This window comes from Harpia harpyja, chromosome 12 (genome assembly GCF_026419915.1).
Source record: "Harpia harpyja isolate bHarHar1 chromosome 12, bHarHar1 primary haplotype, whole genome shotgun sequence".
NCBI lineage: Eukaryota > Metazoa > Chordata > Aves > Accipitriformes > Accipitridae > Harpia > Harpia harpyja.
In genome coordinates this window covers 6,520,191-6,536,083 of record NC_068951.1, presented here as the reverse complement: position 1 = coordinate 6,536,083, position 15,893 = coordinate 6,520,191, and the positions used below count along the sequence as shown (strand labels likewise).

General features: G+C 39.3%; 1 protein-coding gene across 1 annotated transcript in view; it reads left to right on the top strand.

Annotated features, from left to right (window-relative positions):
* The window catches only part of RPA1 (replication protein A1), a 23,446-nt gene extending 7,553 nt beyond the window's left edge, over positions 1-15,893 (top strand). Inside the window, exons 7-17 of the mRNA XM_052804271.1 lie at positions 1,318-1,453; positions 2,402-2,504; positions 3,645-3,713; positions 3,858-4,050; positions 5,161-5,300; positions 6,958-7,106; positions 8,404-8,536; positions 9,567-9,743; positions 11,042-11,149; positions 14,421-14,507; positions 14,873-15,893. Coding sequence (XP_052660231.1) covers positions 1,318-1,453; positions 2,402-2,504; positions 3,645-3,713; positions 3,858-4,050; positions 5,161-5,300; positions 6,958-7,106; positions 8,404-8,536; positions 9,567-9,743; positions 11,042-11,149; positions 14,421-14,507; positions 14,873-14,980 — 1,403 coding nt within the window. The 3' untranslated portion in view covers positions 14,981-15,893. The remainder of the gene's footprint in view (positions 1-1,317; positions 1,454-2,401; positions 2,505-3,644; positions 3,714-3,857; positions 4,051-5,160; positions 5,301-6,957; positions 7,107-8,403; positions 8,537-9,566; positions 9,744-11,041; positions 11,150-14,420; positions 14,508-14,872) is intronic.

The window sequence follows — 15,893 nt, the reverse complement described above, 5'->3', positions numbered from 1 at the left end:
AGTGTTATGTTTTGGATTTAGTATGAGAAGAATGTTGATAACACACTGATGTTTTCAGTTGTTGCTAAGTAGCGTTTAGACTAAGTCAAGGATTTTTCAGCTTCTCATGCCCAGCCAGCAAGAAGGCTGGAGGGGCACAAGAAGTTGGGAGGGGAGACAGCCAGGACACCTGACCCAAACTGGTCAAAGGGGTTTTCCATACCATGGGACGTCATGCCCAGTATATAAACTGGGGGGAGTTGTCCTGGGTGGGCATCGCTGTTCACGAACTAACTGGGCATCAATCGACGAGTGGTGAGCAATTGCATTGCACATCACTTGTTTTGTATATTTCATTCCTTTTATTATTATTATTGTAATTTTATTATTGTTATTATTATTTTCTTCCTTTCTGTTCTATTAAACTGTTCTTATCTCAACCCATGAGTTTTACTTTTTTTTTTTTTTTTCCCTGATTCTCTCTCCCATCCCACTGGGTGGGGGGGAAGTGAGTGAGCAGCTGCGTGGTGCTTAGTTGCTGGCTGGGGTTAAACCGCAGCAATAGTACATCTATAAATACAGTTTTTTGATCAAGACTTTAAATAGTGAGATACTGAAAAAGGCAGTCAATTTAAATGTCAGCCTGTAGACTTATTTTTGAAGCCAAAAAGTTGTCAGTCCTAGCTCTTGGTACTGCTTTAACCTGTCTGTATTCTTTACCCCTACATTTAAGAAGTATTTTGAAATAGTAAAATTCTGACACCTGCTTACTGCAGTAGAAAACAAGCTCTTCCTTCCTGTACTTAAAGCTGATCATGAGAGTTCTATGCTTATACATTGACAAGATTCAGTTTAGAATTAGCAGTATTGCTTTATGTCAGGAAATTATTTGAGTGCGGGCTACCATTCCTTAGTTGTTTCCCCCAAATGGTGTAGATGTAAAGCTTGGTGTGCCGTATTTTAGAGAATTTACTGCTAACTAGTTGTTTCCCCTCTAGACCATGTTTAAGTGATTGACTCTGGACACATCTCCACTTCCAGTGTAAGTGTTCTAAAGGTCTGAGATTGTCTCTTCTGCAGCAGTTTGCAGCCTAGAAAATACTTGTGACCAAGAGCAGAAGTGATTCAACAAACTTCTAGACACTCTGTGGTGCTCACATAGCACAGTGAATGGAGCTTTAAGAGCACTACCCAGTGTTAAGTATAACTTTGCCTTCTATGCAGCTCCCCATAGCGTGGTGGAAAAAGTTCTGCCTGACCTTGCACCACGAGTTGGTTTTAATCTGGCATTTGACTGCAAGGCTGAAATGCTTTATGCTTTGTTGTGGTTTTTGAAAGGTCCTGCTGCTCCGAAGTACCATGCTCCTCCCTCAAACCAGTTCGGTAAAGTAAGCGCTGCCAGCTCAGTGAAGACACCAGGGGGATCGCAGGCCAAAGTAGTGCCGATTGCCAGCCTGAACCCATACCAATCTAAGTGAGTTATCGTGGTTTGCCAGGTGTTACTCTATGTCACAGGCATGAGGGAACAATAGCTTCTCTTTGCTTTCTCCTGTATGAATCTCTGTCAAATCATTCTTTGAGTTCTTTTGACTGTATTGGTTAACTTCAAACAAACAAAACCAACAATAACAACAAAACCACCCAGAGAAAGAAACAAACAAACAAAAACCCTCCATAGAAACAGCTCTTCGGGTTTGGGTTTGGTTTTGGTTTGGCTTGGGTTTTTTGGTGGTTTGTGGGGGTTTTGTGGGTTTTTTTGTTTGTGGTTTTTTTTTTTTTTTAACTTCAACACTTTGACAATCTGATATTTGCCTTTGCATTGTCTTGGTGAAGTTACCCTGCTGAGATTGAGAGGTTTTTAATATTTTAGTTGAAAATCAATTGACTTCTCTTTTTTTTCCTGAAGCAACCTTCTTTTTGGTAACTTAATGATAAAACAGCTCAGTAAGCTATTCACTTTGGCTACTGTTCTGTTGAAAAGCATGAGTATGTAATTATTTCATGAATGACATTTTTAAGTTACGCAAACTGATTTGATTACCCAAGTTAAATGCGAATCCTATAATTGAGCTCTTGAGTTCTAGCATGGCTTTTCAGAACAGGCAAACTGCTGCATGAGAAATGTACCCTAGAAGAGTAAAAGATTTGAGGCCTGATTCTATGCAGAAGGATTGTTTGCTACTATTATCATACTAGATGCTTTAAGGCTGGCTTTGTTGCTTTCTCTACAACTTTCTGCCTTTAATGGGCTAGGCCATTAAAATAGAAAGCAGCAGAAAAGCAGGTAGAGTTGCTGAGGTGCAGTGGGAAGATTCTGGCTTTTAAATGGTGACATTCCAATTCCAAAGGTTTGTCAATTCAATCTTTTCTTTAAGGAAAAAAAAAAAAAAGACAAGAACAGTGATTTCTTGCACAATTTCAGGTGGACCATTTGTGCTCGTGTTACCCAAAAAGGCCAGATCCGCACGTGGAGCAACTCCCGTGGTGAAGGAAAGCTCTTTTCTATAGAGCTAGTCGATGAAAGTGTAAGTGTCATATGTTGAGAAAAAGATAATGTATGCCAGATGCTGACGAACCCTTCATAAAGACAGAATAGAGGAAATAAAGTGTGTTATAGGAAATGTTTGGGGGTTTTTTTTTTTTATTACGACTGAAGCTTGTATTCCTGTATTCATTAAGTTGAGCATCAACGACCCAGTTTTTATCCCGAATGAAGTCTTAAATGTATGGCATTACTGATTATTTTTCATCAAAGTCTACAGTGTGTGACTGAATTTTTGCAGCTTCAAAATACAGTTGTTTATGGAAACTGACAACTTAATACTGAGGTTTGTGGTGGTTTCCTCTAGATTGAGAGTGAGGTCTCATCCTTGCTTAGATACGCAATACAAAACAAGGAGTGAGAGGAGCATTGCCTCCAAGTTAGAAGCTTTCATTTTCATGGGGAAATGGGAGTACAAATTATTGTAATAGTAGGAAATTTCATCTGTGGTTTGTTTGGGGAACGGTATCTGGTTAATCTAACTAAACTTGCAGTTTGTCAAACCTCTTATCAAATCGCAGCCTTCTGTCGTGAAAACAAACAAGATTCTGCTAGATTATGTTTAGTATAAAATGTGAGGTTAATAATGTAACATGTTGTCGTCAGCCATTTGTTTTCTGTGCATACTGCCTGTATTCAAATTTTTTTTAAAACAAAATTTATATCTAGTGAGTTTATAATTGTTATTAATCCTTACTTAAAGACTTAACATCATGTATGAGTGGGAGATATCACAATATATACTGTGTGCTAACTTGTGGAGCTGCATGATCTATTTGATTTTTTTTTTTTTTCCCCCATGTAATGGCAATTAATGCTGGTTTTATGAGTACCTTTTCAGAGGTGTATATAGGATATATGCAGTTCTTACACATTTCATTCTGAAGCTCTAGATATACTAATGAGACTTGAATATGAGATTTGATGGTCAGGTATAGAATATGTTGGTTTAGCTATAACTACAAATGTGAGGAGAATGTTGTTTGTTTCTCACATGCCTGGAGCTAGCCTGGCAGACCACACTGTGTCTGTAGAATGGATGGCACTTAACATTGCAAAGATTTCTTTTTATTTTTTTTCTTTCCGAATTTCAGTTCTGACCAGCTCTCCTATTTTCCTGCAGGGTGAGATTAGAGCTACTGCATTCAATGATCAAGCAGACAAGTTCTTTCCCCTCATTGAATTGAACAAGGTATGGTAGCATTGTGCTTTCATAGACTGACATGAGCTAGAAAAGAGGAACTTCAGCATAGCAAGGATTTTTAAAGGTGAACACAATCTATTTTCTCTGTCTGACTTCTGATAATATCCTCTGTTTCACTGCTTTCTCCTGTAGGTATATTATTTTACCAAAGGCAATTTGAAGACTGCTAACAAGCAATATACAGCTGTTAAGAATGACTATGAGATTACATTCACTAATGAGACTTCAGTTGTGCCCTGTGATGATGCCCAGCATCTTCCATCTGTTCAGTTTGAGTTTGTATCCATTGCTGACTTGGAGAACACACCCAAAGACTCAATTGTTGGTCAGTCTAAGTAGCAAAATGGCAAGCTCTAAAGCTCTGAAGTTTTACTTGTGTCCTGAATACTGGGGAGGTAGTGAGCATACAGGGCTTTGAGTGTTGTGATCCCTTAAATGAAGTTATCCAGTGATGGTTGCCATTAAAAATGCCTCGGGTGGCTTTCCTGTTAAAATGTCTTTGCCCTGTTCTGCTAACAATGTATAATGACTTTTCTTCAAATTTGTGCTACAAACTAAAGACAGTAAATGATACTTGTTTATTGTATGATGATCATTGTTTTCCACAGAAAAGGGCTGAAAGAAAAATGTCCTTGCTCAGCACGTGTGCATTTCATACCTTCCATGGTCTTGCTTTCTTTCACTATCTAATTATCTCTGTAGTGATTTTGGCATAATTCATTGCATCCAAGTCCAAGTTGCATGACTGTTTTGGCTTGCTTTGTGAAGTATTGGAGGTTTGTTTTTCTGTAATTTGTTGGGCAGAGTACTCCGGAAAAATCAGAGGCTTGGGTGGGGGCGAGGGTTCTCAGGTTTCACAGGCACAAGATGCCTGTGATTCAGAGGCATTCAGCTAGGAATTTTAAAGGTAGATCTGTAATTATTAAAAATGGTGTACTTTTGGGGAGTGCAAAGGGGGTTGTGTTAGCTCTTACTACCCGAACATGCAGACTTGTTTAAGTTGCAGCTTACAGTCATGGGGCTACAGTGAAGGCACTAGCCAGTTGCTTTGTTGTTTTACAGTCACTTTGAAAACGCCTTGCCTGAGAGACTTGTGCTTAAACAGCAAGAGAGTGTGTGTTACAGGATCAGGGCTGAACTCCTTTGACAGAATGTGATGGGAAAAGATAGTACAATGCCTTGATCTCACTAATGTGGTGAGGCTTGCATTCATGAATATCTTAATGAATTAGTCAACAAAATTAAAGCACTGAAGAGTTCTGTAGTGGAGCATTCCTACCATAATACACTTAATTTCCATATCAGATTTGATTTGAATAGGGAGCTAGGATACAAGGTAAAAATCTGACAGTAGGTTTGAATTCTTCTCTTGTGATCTTGTATTCCCCAATTGTGACCTTTGAGTAACTCTAACTGAATTGTAACTGTTTTTCAGATGTAATTGGAATTTGTAAGAGCTACGAAGATGTCACTAAAATTACAGTGAAAGCTAACAATAGGGAGGTATCAAAGAGGAACGTGCACCTGATGGATATATCAGGGAAACTAGTGACAGCTACGCTATGGGGAAATGAGGTATGTGCTCCCTTACCTGTTCTTAAGCAAAGGTTCCTTTGTGTAGGGTAAGGAAATGAGTGTGCTGTTGTCATCAGAGATGGGCATAGCACTGAGACAGGTCCTGGGTGTCTAAGGATCAGGGGCAGAGAGAAGGTGAAAGACTGTCTGGTTTCATTCAGGTGTGATGTTCTTAACCTTTCTCTGACAAACTGCTGACATGATCTGACTAATGTGTTCTGAACAACTGCAGACATTATGTCTCAAGCCCAAAGACTGAAGGTAACAGGCTTCTGGTTTAGGAAAGGATACGAGTTGCAGTTTGATTATGGAAAAGCCCAGTGGCTATGGCTGTCTCATTTGAGACTAATTTTATTTGTAGGGTGGGATACATGTTACCCTGCATAAATTGCTGATTAACTGGGGGGTTGAGAGGCTGTATCTCAGGCTAGAGTTTAAAGCATCAGAGCCTTGGAATTGAAAGTTTGAGTAGTTGCAGTAAACCACTACTTTATCCTTTTAACGGGCTACTTTTGTTTTCCACCAGTGTTGTAGATACTTAGGGATTTATGTTCCAGTCTATAAAATAGAAGTGATCCTGCCAGCTTGACAGTGATGCTTTATGGCTAAATGATCAAGTGCACTGATATTGTAGGTAGCTAAACACCATTAACCATCTGCTGATATAAATGAAGTAAACTGAAGTTCAGTATCACAAAGTTTTGAGGTTGGACCAGGTTGTTATAGGAGACGCTACTGGTAATCAATTCCTGGCATAACTCTTCCAACAGAGATCAGGGCCTGCATTTTACAAAGTTAAATCTGTTTGCTTGCTTGTAGAATAGAGACAACAACAAGCATTGAGGAGAAGTGATGTATGGCTTGCAGCTGGTACAGTTAGGGTTAGAATCTGTATCTCCTTTGCAATAGTCATTACCCTAAGTGCTGGGATATGTTTTGTGTTCTTTTTGCATCTCGTGGATACAGTGAATGCTACTGGTAACTCCAGCTCGTTTGTAATCTTTAAGCACATGATCCTCCCCTTGCTTGCTAAGTGCTGTGGGGTCCAGAAAATCCATACCTTTCAAAACCTCTGTTATGGCAAGAGGTTCTTTGTTAGTGTCAGACTTTACTCAGATAACAAACTGATGGCAATTGAACAGCATTAAAGCAGCTTTATGAGATTAAAAACAGAAAATGGGAAGTCGAGAAAATGTGTTTGGTCAGCATACCTACACTTCTGCTTTTTAAGCTGTAGTAGAGTAGACATGATTGGGTCAGTCAAGCCAAGTGAGTTGTTTCATCTCCTGAAGAGTCTAATCTGACCAAATAATTTCTCCACTTTGGAGAAACCTCCATTCCCGTAATCCATCTCTCTTTCTAAAACCCTTGTGTCAAACTCCTAACGGAGGGGACCAATCCTTTTTTTTCCAAACCGGTGGTGTGACTTAAGGATTCTCTGGTTCCCCAGGAAATGGGGTGTTAGGATTACAGCTTTAATTGTTAGCTGCCTTTTCTTAAAGTCCTAGTGATACCGTTTAAAACCTTACCTTCTAAATACAGTAAGATAGTTTGATTCAGATTTGGTCTCTTGTCATGATCTGTGAATTATGACCGCAAGTCCAGTACCTTTACTGTAGCATGCTACTAATGTTTTCTGTTTTTTCAACACATGCAGGCTGAACAGTTTGATGGTTCTAGACAACCTGTGATAGCCATCAAAGGAGCCCGGGTCTCTGATTTTGGTGGTAGAAGCCTGTCTGTCCTGTCCTCGAGTACAGTTGTCATCAACCCTGATAGCCCAGAGGCTTTTAAGCTCCGAGGATGGTATGAGTGTGTGTTTATGTAGATTCATTCCAGCCTGCTGCAGAGTGTTTGTTTCATTCTGTTTCTCTGTACTTGAGCAGTTTGTATAGTACTGAAGAAAGGTAGCAGAGGATATGGGTTCCAGGATTATAAAAACTTCTCTTTCTTGAAAGCACTGGAGCCTGAAAGGCTGTCCTTCTTAAGTTGTTCAATTCAAAAACTTGTAATTCCATGACAGACCTTGAAAAATTGAAATAGGAGTAGTGCATGCTGACCCAAAGCCTTGGAAGGCAGCATGAAATCAGACTTGACCAGCTCCACTTTCTGAGGCATGATCTGAGAGAACAGTATTTTTTTCACAGGCTTTTTTGATTGTGTGGAATCTGATACACACTGTATTAGTATGGACTGGAGGAACTATGCTGACTTCTTCCAGTGTCTATTCTGATCAGATATTTTTCAGATAGCAAAATAACATTTTTATTGTTGTCAGGAAAACAAAGTGATTTCTTGGTGGTTTGTTGCTTCCGCTGTAGGTAGTTGCTAAATTGTCTGCTATAACTACTAATATGGTGAGATGTGGTGTATGTATGAATAGGGTTAAGTGCCGACAGCATCAGATTCGTGAATCCAGGGTTTTCAGGTTCTAGTTAAATCACCCAAACATGGATAAAATATAATGGCATCCTCCATTTGTCATTGAGCTGTGGTTCTCCCATACTTCAGAAGGTTGTTGCAGATAAAATTGATTGTGGGTCTTAGCTATTACTGTCACACTTTAATTAAGCTCAGTTTTTGAGTCTTGTTGGCGCGTTTCTCAAATCACAAAAAACACCACGATGGGATGGTAGTACAACCTTTTGCTGAAAAGCTGTGCTTTCTTATTTTAACGGAGGAAGCATAATCTTTTCAATGCTATTTGCTTTTTCTTTCGAAGCTGCTGCGAAGATAATGGTACCATGTAATTTAATTTTAATTATGGAAATATCTTGATGCCCTTAAATCTTGTTATCTGACTGCCTTTAAGAAGCATGCAGTGCGTGGTTTGACCACTAGCTGGCAAACAAATTGCAGTTATATAGAACAAAGCTGTCCTCCTTTTGTGGGTTTATAAAATACTGTGCTAATTAAGTCGGACTATTAACTTATTCTGAAATGCTATTTTTGTTTGCAATATACACAAATTACTGTAATTGTTTCCTTTGCAATCATTGATAAAAAATCCCTCATGTATTAAGTACATGAACCTAAATGTAAGCTTTTGATAAGTCTGTATGGTCTGCTATCCAAAAATAGAAGTGCATCTTTGTGGTTCCAGGTTTGACTCTGAGGGGCAGCTTCTGGAATGTGCCTCAATCTCTGATGTGAGGGGTGGGCCAGCATCTGGGGTGAATACCAATTGGAAAACTTTGTTTGAAGCCAAATCTGAGAACTTGGGACAAGGAGATAAGGTAAAGCGCGGCCGCTGAGTACAAGCCTTGTGTATTGGGGAGAAAATAAAAAGCTAGACTTTATGCAGGCATTTTGCTTATTGAAGTAGTCCAGTTGTTGAGCAGTATGTGCTTACTCTGTCAGAATTTATGTTATTAAATAATTTTTTTTCAAATAAATTCCAGCTTGTTGCTGATGTTTGCAAGAGAATTCTAAGCCTTGTATAAAAGGGGGGGAGTTCACCCCAAAGATGTTAATATAAATAGCACAAAGTGTTCTAGGAGAAACAGGTGCATTAGGAGGAAGTGGTTTTCAAGGGTGTGCACTTGGTCAATAGAAAAGCTAGGAATAAAACCCAGGTGTCTGGCATTCCAGTCCAGTAACCTCTCTAGGCTTATACTGCTTCTTGACTTATTTTTAATTTTTTTTTTTTTTTTCAAACTTAAGTGCTAAGCCATTTGGGATATGCAAGAACTTCTATCTAAGGAAAAAACTTTACCTGTCATTCAGCTATTTTCTGTGAGATTTTTTAGCACATGCTTCTTGAGCAACCTCTGTTTATCTGTTGAAAGACTTGACTGTGGTCTTAAACCATTAGGATGATTATTTTAGTATGGTGAGTGGGTATTTTGTTCTGTAGGCTATAGTTTAATCAAATGCTTATCTGTAATACTACACAGTAGGCTTTCTGTTTTTTTCTATTGGCTCCTAAAAGAAGCATAGGAAAGTGCAGAATCTTAATCCTGTGAAAAAGTAGAGATTTGAACAGACACAATGAAGAAGCAAATATGCTTTATCTAAAGAAAACCTAGCAATTGGAGTTTCTTGCAATGGAAACACAAAATAATCTTGCTGTAGGGGCTTTATTTAACATAATGGAAGCCTGAAAATTATTGCAACAGAGGGGCTGATTTACAGTTTCCCAATAATCCATAGCTGTTAAGCTTTCTAATCCTAAATATCCAAGTTTGGATGCCTTGCTTTGTAGTTAATTCAGAATTGGAAAACATTGAGTATTTTGAGGCTAATGTTGCACACTCACTCTCCTAGGCGGATTATTTTAGCTGTGTGGGCACAGTTGTACATCTGCGCAAAGAGAACTGTATGTACCAGGCATGTCCCTCTCAGGATTGCAATAAGAAAGTGATAGACCAACAAAATGGACTGTATCGTTGTGAAAAGTGTGATCGTGAATTCCCCAACTTCAAGTATCGTATGATGCTTCTGGTAAGTAAATGAATTGGAGGAGAGGTGTTTCTTGCTGTTTTCCTTGTACAGTGCAAACAGAAATCTTTCAAGAGAATGGGGTGTTAGAGTGCTGTTTGTCTATCTGTGGTGCCTTTGGGTTAGAGGATATTTAAATGGTTTGTATACTGTACCTGAGTGAGGGATGTTTCATTGAGCTGATTAGCAGTTTGTTTTCCTAGTGCTCCAATTAAAAGCTTTTCTCTTTGCCAAAAAGTTGATGCTAGCTCAGTAGATTCTGGTTTCCAAGTGTACTATGCGGTGCAGAGTACAGATGGCCTACGCCTCTTCAGTAGTGAAGATAAACTGAAGTAAAATGGCATTTCTGGAGAGCAGTAATTGCACTTTTACAGCTGCTACCTATATTTAGTACATTTTTTTTGGTAGGTATTGTTCTGTCTCATGCTTTAATGGAGCCTGCTTCAGAAAGTTGTCTGGGGATTATTATTGCGATGCCCGCTTACACCATAAGCATTGAACCTTCTTCTGTTTTACGTTATAAGTTAGAGTTGTATCTGCTTCTTAGAAATGCTGTGCCAGGTGGGCATGCAGAGAGAAGGGAACTATCCCTGTAGTCTCACTAAAACACAAACTGCTTCTGAATAATTTCTAGCAGATAACTTCTAGGAATGCGTGAACTACTTTACATAGCAGAATCATTCTCATAGAATATAAAGGAGATACTGAGGGTACAATCAAGGCCTTCAGAACAGTGTGTCTCCTATTTTCCCATTCCTAATTGTCAAAGCAGCCAGGAAATGCATGTGAGGCTATCATTTGATATTTTTACTGCTCTGTCTTGTCCTTGAATATTTTGATAGTTTCCTTGTAACATAGTATTACATGTGTTTGTGCTCAAGTACTCAGGTATGTACAAACTAAATGCAGTTTGCAGTCTTGCTGGTGTCCCCCTTGGTGGTTGTTGTTCTGGGCTACCTGTTCTTGCTCACAGCTCATCAGCAACAGCAGAACAGAGCTGAATATCCATCAGTGTGTACCACTGTGATCTTGTTGGCCTTTTCCTGTGACACAATGTATTGTCAATATTAACTTGTGTTAAGTTACTGTGACGTTCTATGGAGCTTAAAAAAAAAAACAAAACTCACTGCCTTCCACCCTCAGTGATGGAAAGTACCTATGGTACATGGGGGTCTGATAGTTACTGGAAATTTAAAACTCTCTATAGCTGTGAAATAAATTTTTCTTTTGTACTGTCTTCTGTCTTCCTTGAGGAATAGGCAACTGGATGAAATAACCTTTTGGGTTTTGTTGGTTTTTAGGTGACCATTGCAGACTGTCTAGAGTATCAGTGGGTGACCTGTTTCCAAGAGTCAGCAGAATTCATTCTTGGGCAAAACGCAGCTTTCCTGGGAGAACTGAAGGAAAAGGTCAGTCAATTAGCTTATTGTATTTTTAGTAAATGTCTGGAAGTTGAACTATGTTTCACACATCCTGTTGGTGGGCTGCCCTCAAATTTCTTGCTTTTTTTGATCCTCCTGGTAAGGAAATATTCTTGTAATGTTGACTTTGAAGGCAACTTGGAGAAAGATGTAAGGTACATGTGGAGCACCAGTGCTGATTCATCAGAGAGCATGATCTCATACCTGTGTGCGCACGTATAGCACTCCTAAGTCAGCAGAGGTGGCAAAGGCAGTGGGTTATGTTCATGTAGTTGCTGTGGAAATTAACAGCATTATTAAAACAAATACAAAAGTGCCATATGAAAGAAAGGGATATGCTACTTCATTTGGCAAGAATTTGATCTTGCCCATTCCCTGGGTAATAGGCCAGCTCAGGGACCTGGCAGCCCAAGATCGTTCTCCAGATGTTGGACTTCATTATCTTTTACAAGTTCACAAATCATTGCTTCTCCCTAGCCTGAAGTTCTTGGCAGGGACTTGTTTACTCTCCTCAGGATTATTTTCCACAGGCCATCTGCCTGGAGAACAGAGATTTGCCTGGTTTCCCCCATAGTTTGCTCCCACAGTCAGTCTGTCTACCTCTGAGCTCTTTTGGCTGTTAAAAGCTGGAGATCAGGCTGTCCTTATCACCTGGACCTTGAGAGACAGCTGATTACTTGAGGACAATACTACAGCCTTTTAACATGTGTTGACTCCAACAGAAAGAACAAGCTGTTTTATCATTGTACCTAGATCGGAAGAATCTGCAAAAAAACCTGGTTTAGCCATGAATGCTAACAAGATTATCCCTAATGTGTTCCAAAAATTTGTTTACAAAACCAAAAAGTTCCAGAACACTTTGTATGTATCTTTGTAAGTAGGCAGGAAGCTTTTTGAACTAATGTGTGTTAGCCCACTTCTGAAGGCTCTTTTTTTTTTTCCCACCAAATCAGAAATTTTGTCGGTCATATGAAAACTGTGACTTGTAAAATGGGTCATTGGCAGAGATGCTTAAGCGATCTTTCTTTGACAGATTAGAATGGGTTTTAAGGTTGTAAGTCTTTAAACACTAACAGACAGCATTTTCTTCCCTTTGTCACTATATGCTTCTCTGCTGCATTTTCCTTTCTTCCAACCAAAATAATGTTTTCCTGATTTTTAGTTGTCTACTCTGTAAAAATCTATGTGGTTTTGTTTTGGTTTTTTAACTGATGATATGGAAAGCATAATAAGTTCTTGAATTGCATATGAGCATTGCTGTGCTCCCAGGCTAAGGCTGGTTGATACTAGGGCTCCATAGATATACCAGTAGTTGTTTAACCCATTGCTTGGCTGTGGGAGGGAAATGAAGCAGGAGGGATTGCTGAGGCTGTAGTCCCGGTTGTCCTGAGACACTGTTGTAGACCTCATCTGCTTCTGCAAAGTAGGGCTGGTTTTCCTGTAAGTTACATACAAGAATGGTTTTTTTGAAATTTCCTGCACTTCAGCTGTCTAAGGTAAGTGGTACAAAGCTTGTGGTTCTGGGATGCTAAGTTTTTGTGATACTATGAAAGCTGGACACCTCTGTTCTGTAGGAAGATGTATTGCTAGGGCACTCTAATTAGATGTGCTTGCACTTTTGCATTTCCATTTTCAGACATTCTTAACCTGTCAATATTTTCTTACTTTAGTCATGCTTAATCTGTGCTAGAGTTCAGACAAAATTTCTTAGTCACTTTTAATGCTGAAGAAAACTGGGTGTGGAAGGAGAGACAGCAGATCCTATGTAACAGTACAAACATGTAATGTCTTTTGAAGAGCTGCCTAATGGAAATGGCTGAGGATAGAAAATGGAACATAATATGGAATGAGCCCTTGAGCGGGAATGCTTTGTGTTCCAGGAGAAATTGTTTTTGATTTGACACTTTTATGAGCCTTTAAAAATGGTACTTGATGCATTTTCAGTAAGCTTTTCTTAGTGGTTTTTCTCTGAAGATCTGATGCGGTATCCTGTGAAGTTGGTGGGAGTCTTTCCACTGCTCACAGTATGTAGTGAGTCCATGTACAGGCAGTGACCATGCTAAGCATAGATATGCATGCAACGTTTTTCATCTACCTCTCCACTATGCTTGTTACCAAAGGAGGTAGTGTAGGGTAGCAGTGACTGGTATGCTAACGGCATTTTCCACTCACTAATGGTTAGCAAAGTTTGTGGCAGAGCTGGAAACAGAAGCCAAATGCTTTATTAAGCAAGTTTTCTTATCCTCTAATCCATATGATGGTCAGAAGAAGGGCTTTTTAATATTCAGGAAGGATATGCCTAATTTTTGCAGTCTGTGAAACTAGCTACTCCTGTTCACCTTCATTTGTTGTGCTTTTCTAAACCTTGGGAGAATCACTGTGTAGTGTAAAACAGTGCTGCGCGCATTTAAAAACAGCAGATGTAACACTGCTGTTACACTGAATATGAGTGAAACTGAGGTGGGTTCAATTCCAGATCAGATGCTCTGTCTGCTGCTGGAGCGACTGATCAAGTCGCATTAATAATTACTTGTCTGTATCGTGATGGGGCTGCAGGATTTTTGTGGAATGTCAGCAAAGGTTTTTACAACTAATTTTTACAAAAATAAATTTTTTCCACAGTCTCCACAACTTGTCTGCTTCTTTTCTGTTTTGACAAATTGTCAGTTTTAAGTGATGATGATGTTTAGTGTTCATATGGTAATTAGAAGCAGCTTATGTCATAAATATGACAGAGTCTTCTAATGGTTATAAAAGCGTGTTCAAAACATGTATCCACTTTTTTATAGAACATCCTCTTAAATAGGTCTGTGTCAGCATGTGAAGGATACATACAGCCTTGATGGATAACCAGAGAAACAGAATGCCTAATAAGACGATTAATAGGGAAGTAGTTAACTCTGTCAGTGTTTGTGATTGTAGCAGAACATCAGAATTAGCCAGTTAAGCAGCGTGAAAGAATCTCATGTAGATTTATAGTACTTTTGTTCTGTACACTTGGTTGCAGATTCGGTGCAACTGTACGTTATTTTGTTTAGGTAGCTAAAACATTTTCACTTTGACCTAAACTTTCTCTTAAAAACTTTTAAGTTATGGTTTGGCATCTAAAATTTGAGGGAAGATTCAGCTCTGCCTACATGATCCGGTTAGTTCACCCGTTTTGCCAACATAAGCAAAAGATGCGCTGTTCTGAAAGTTCATGGTACTACCAGAAGCCTGGAGTGTTTGCAGCTGATGTCTGTCTTTGTCCTTCTCACAGAATGAGCAGGCATTTGAAGAAGTGTTCCAGAATGCAAACTTCAACACGTATGAGTTCAGGATCCGAGTAAAACTGGAGACTTACAATGTAAGTATACCCCAAAAGGCACGTAACGTAGCGCGTGGCTTTTGTAGTTTGACTTGTGTCCATAGGAGGTGCTTCCTCCTCTTACGTTTGTGGGGAGAAGTTTCCAAAGATACTTGCTCACAGCAAATACTGCCAGTCTTGAGCACTGAAGGAAGGATCCACTGTCATTAACACTGCTCCCTCTCAGGTTCATCAAGCCTGGCTTGTTTCAAATGAAAACAACATAGCTCCTCTGGGAGTCAAGTTTGCACTCCCAGATAACCCTCATACCAAGATCAGTAAGTTACTGGAGCAGAAGGAGGTTAGAACCAAATGCCTGGGGTGCTTAGCATTCTTCTTTTACATGCCATGTTTCTCTTTCACAGGATGAATCTCGTATTAAGGCTACAGCAGTGGATGTCAAACCTGTGAACTACAGGGAATACAGCAAGAGGTTGATCGCAAGCATCAGGAGAAATGCTCAGCTAGGGTGAGGAGGCTGGTGCTGACTGATGGAAGCTAGAACTTCCAGGAAAAACTCAATAGATGATATTACATTGACTTTTTCCCCACCCTGTGTGTGACAATTTGGCATTAGTTACACTGTGCATGGTAGTCCAGTGTAGTGGGCTAAGTGATTTAATGCATTTCTCTGAAGATATGCCCCTGGTAGGTAAGAGTGCACTCTAATGGCCAGGATATTGTAGACTGTTGTGGTCTATTAAGCTGTGACAGCTCTAAAGAGGAGTCTCTAGACAGATTGCCAGGGTCTTTAGACAAACCATTCAGAATGTCTGAAGTAACTTTTGCTTTCTTACTATATGTAAAGCTGAATTATATAACCATTGTGTCTTCTTTGCAAGAAAGTAGTGACAACCTTGACACTTGGACTTGTTCAGCAGAGGGTAGGAGGAAGAGTGTCATACAGCTTTCAGATAATGGACGTAGGAGAACAGGTCTATTAGCGCAAGTTAGTTCCTTTCCATAGAATTCAAAGGCTTTCTCTTTCCACAGGTGCCATGCAGTTGTTAATGCTTGGAATGGCAATATGGTAGAATTATTAATCAAAGACATATCTCTTATATCTGAAGAATATCCTTCCTTCAGGGTTTAATAGACTGAGTCAGATGGGTCTGATATTAATCAAAATTGTCTCTTCTGAGGAAGGCAGATAAGCATTGACTCTCCATCCCCCAGGGAAATCTAGGGAACTACAAAGCATTGCTTTAGTTTTCTTTTCAATTAATACTATGGATTTTTGACTGATTTTTAGCTCACGTTTCCTGCCTATACATATTTTGTATGTTTGTATGTTCAGTTGCTTTGGTTTTATTTGTAATGATGTTAATCAGAAACAGGTCTTTAAATGGGGGGAGCTTTGTTTCAATAAACACTGTTTAATTCCTA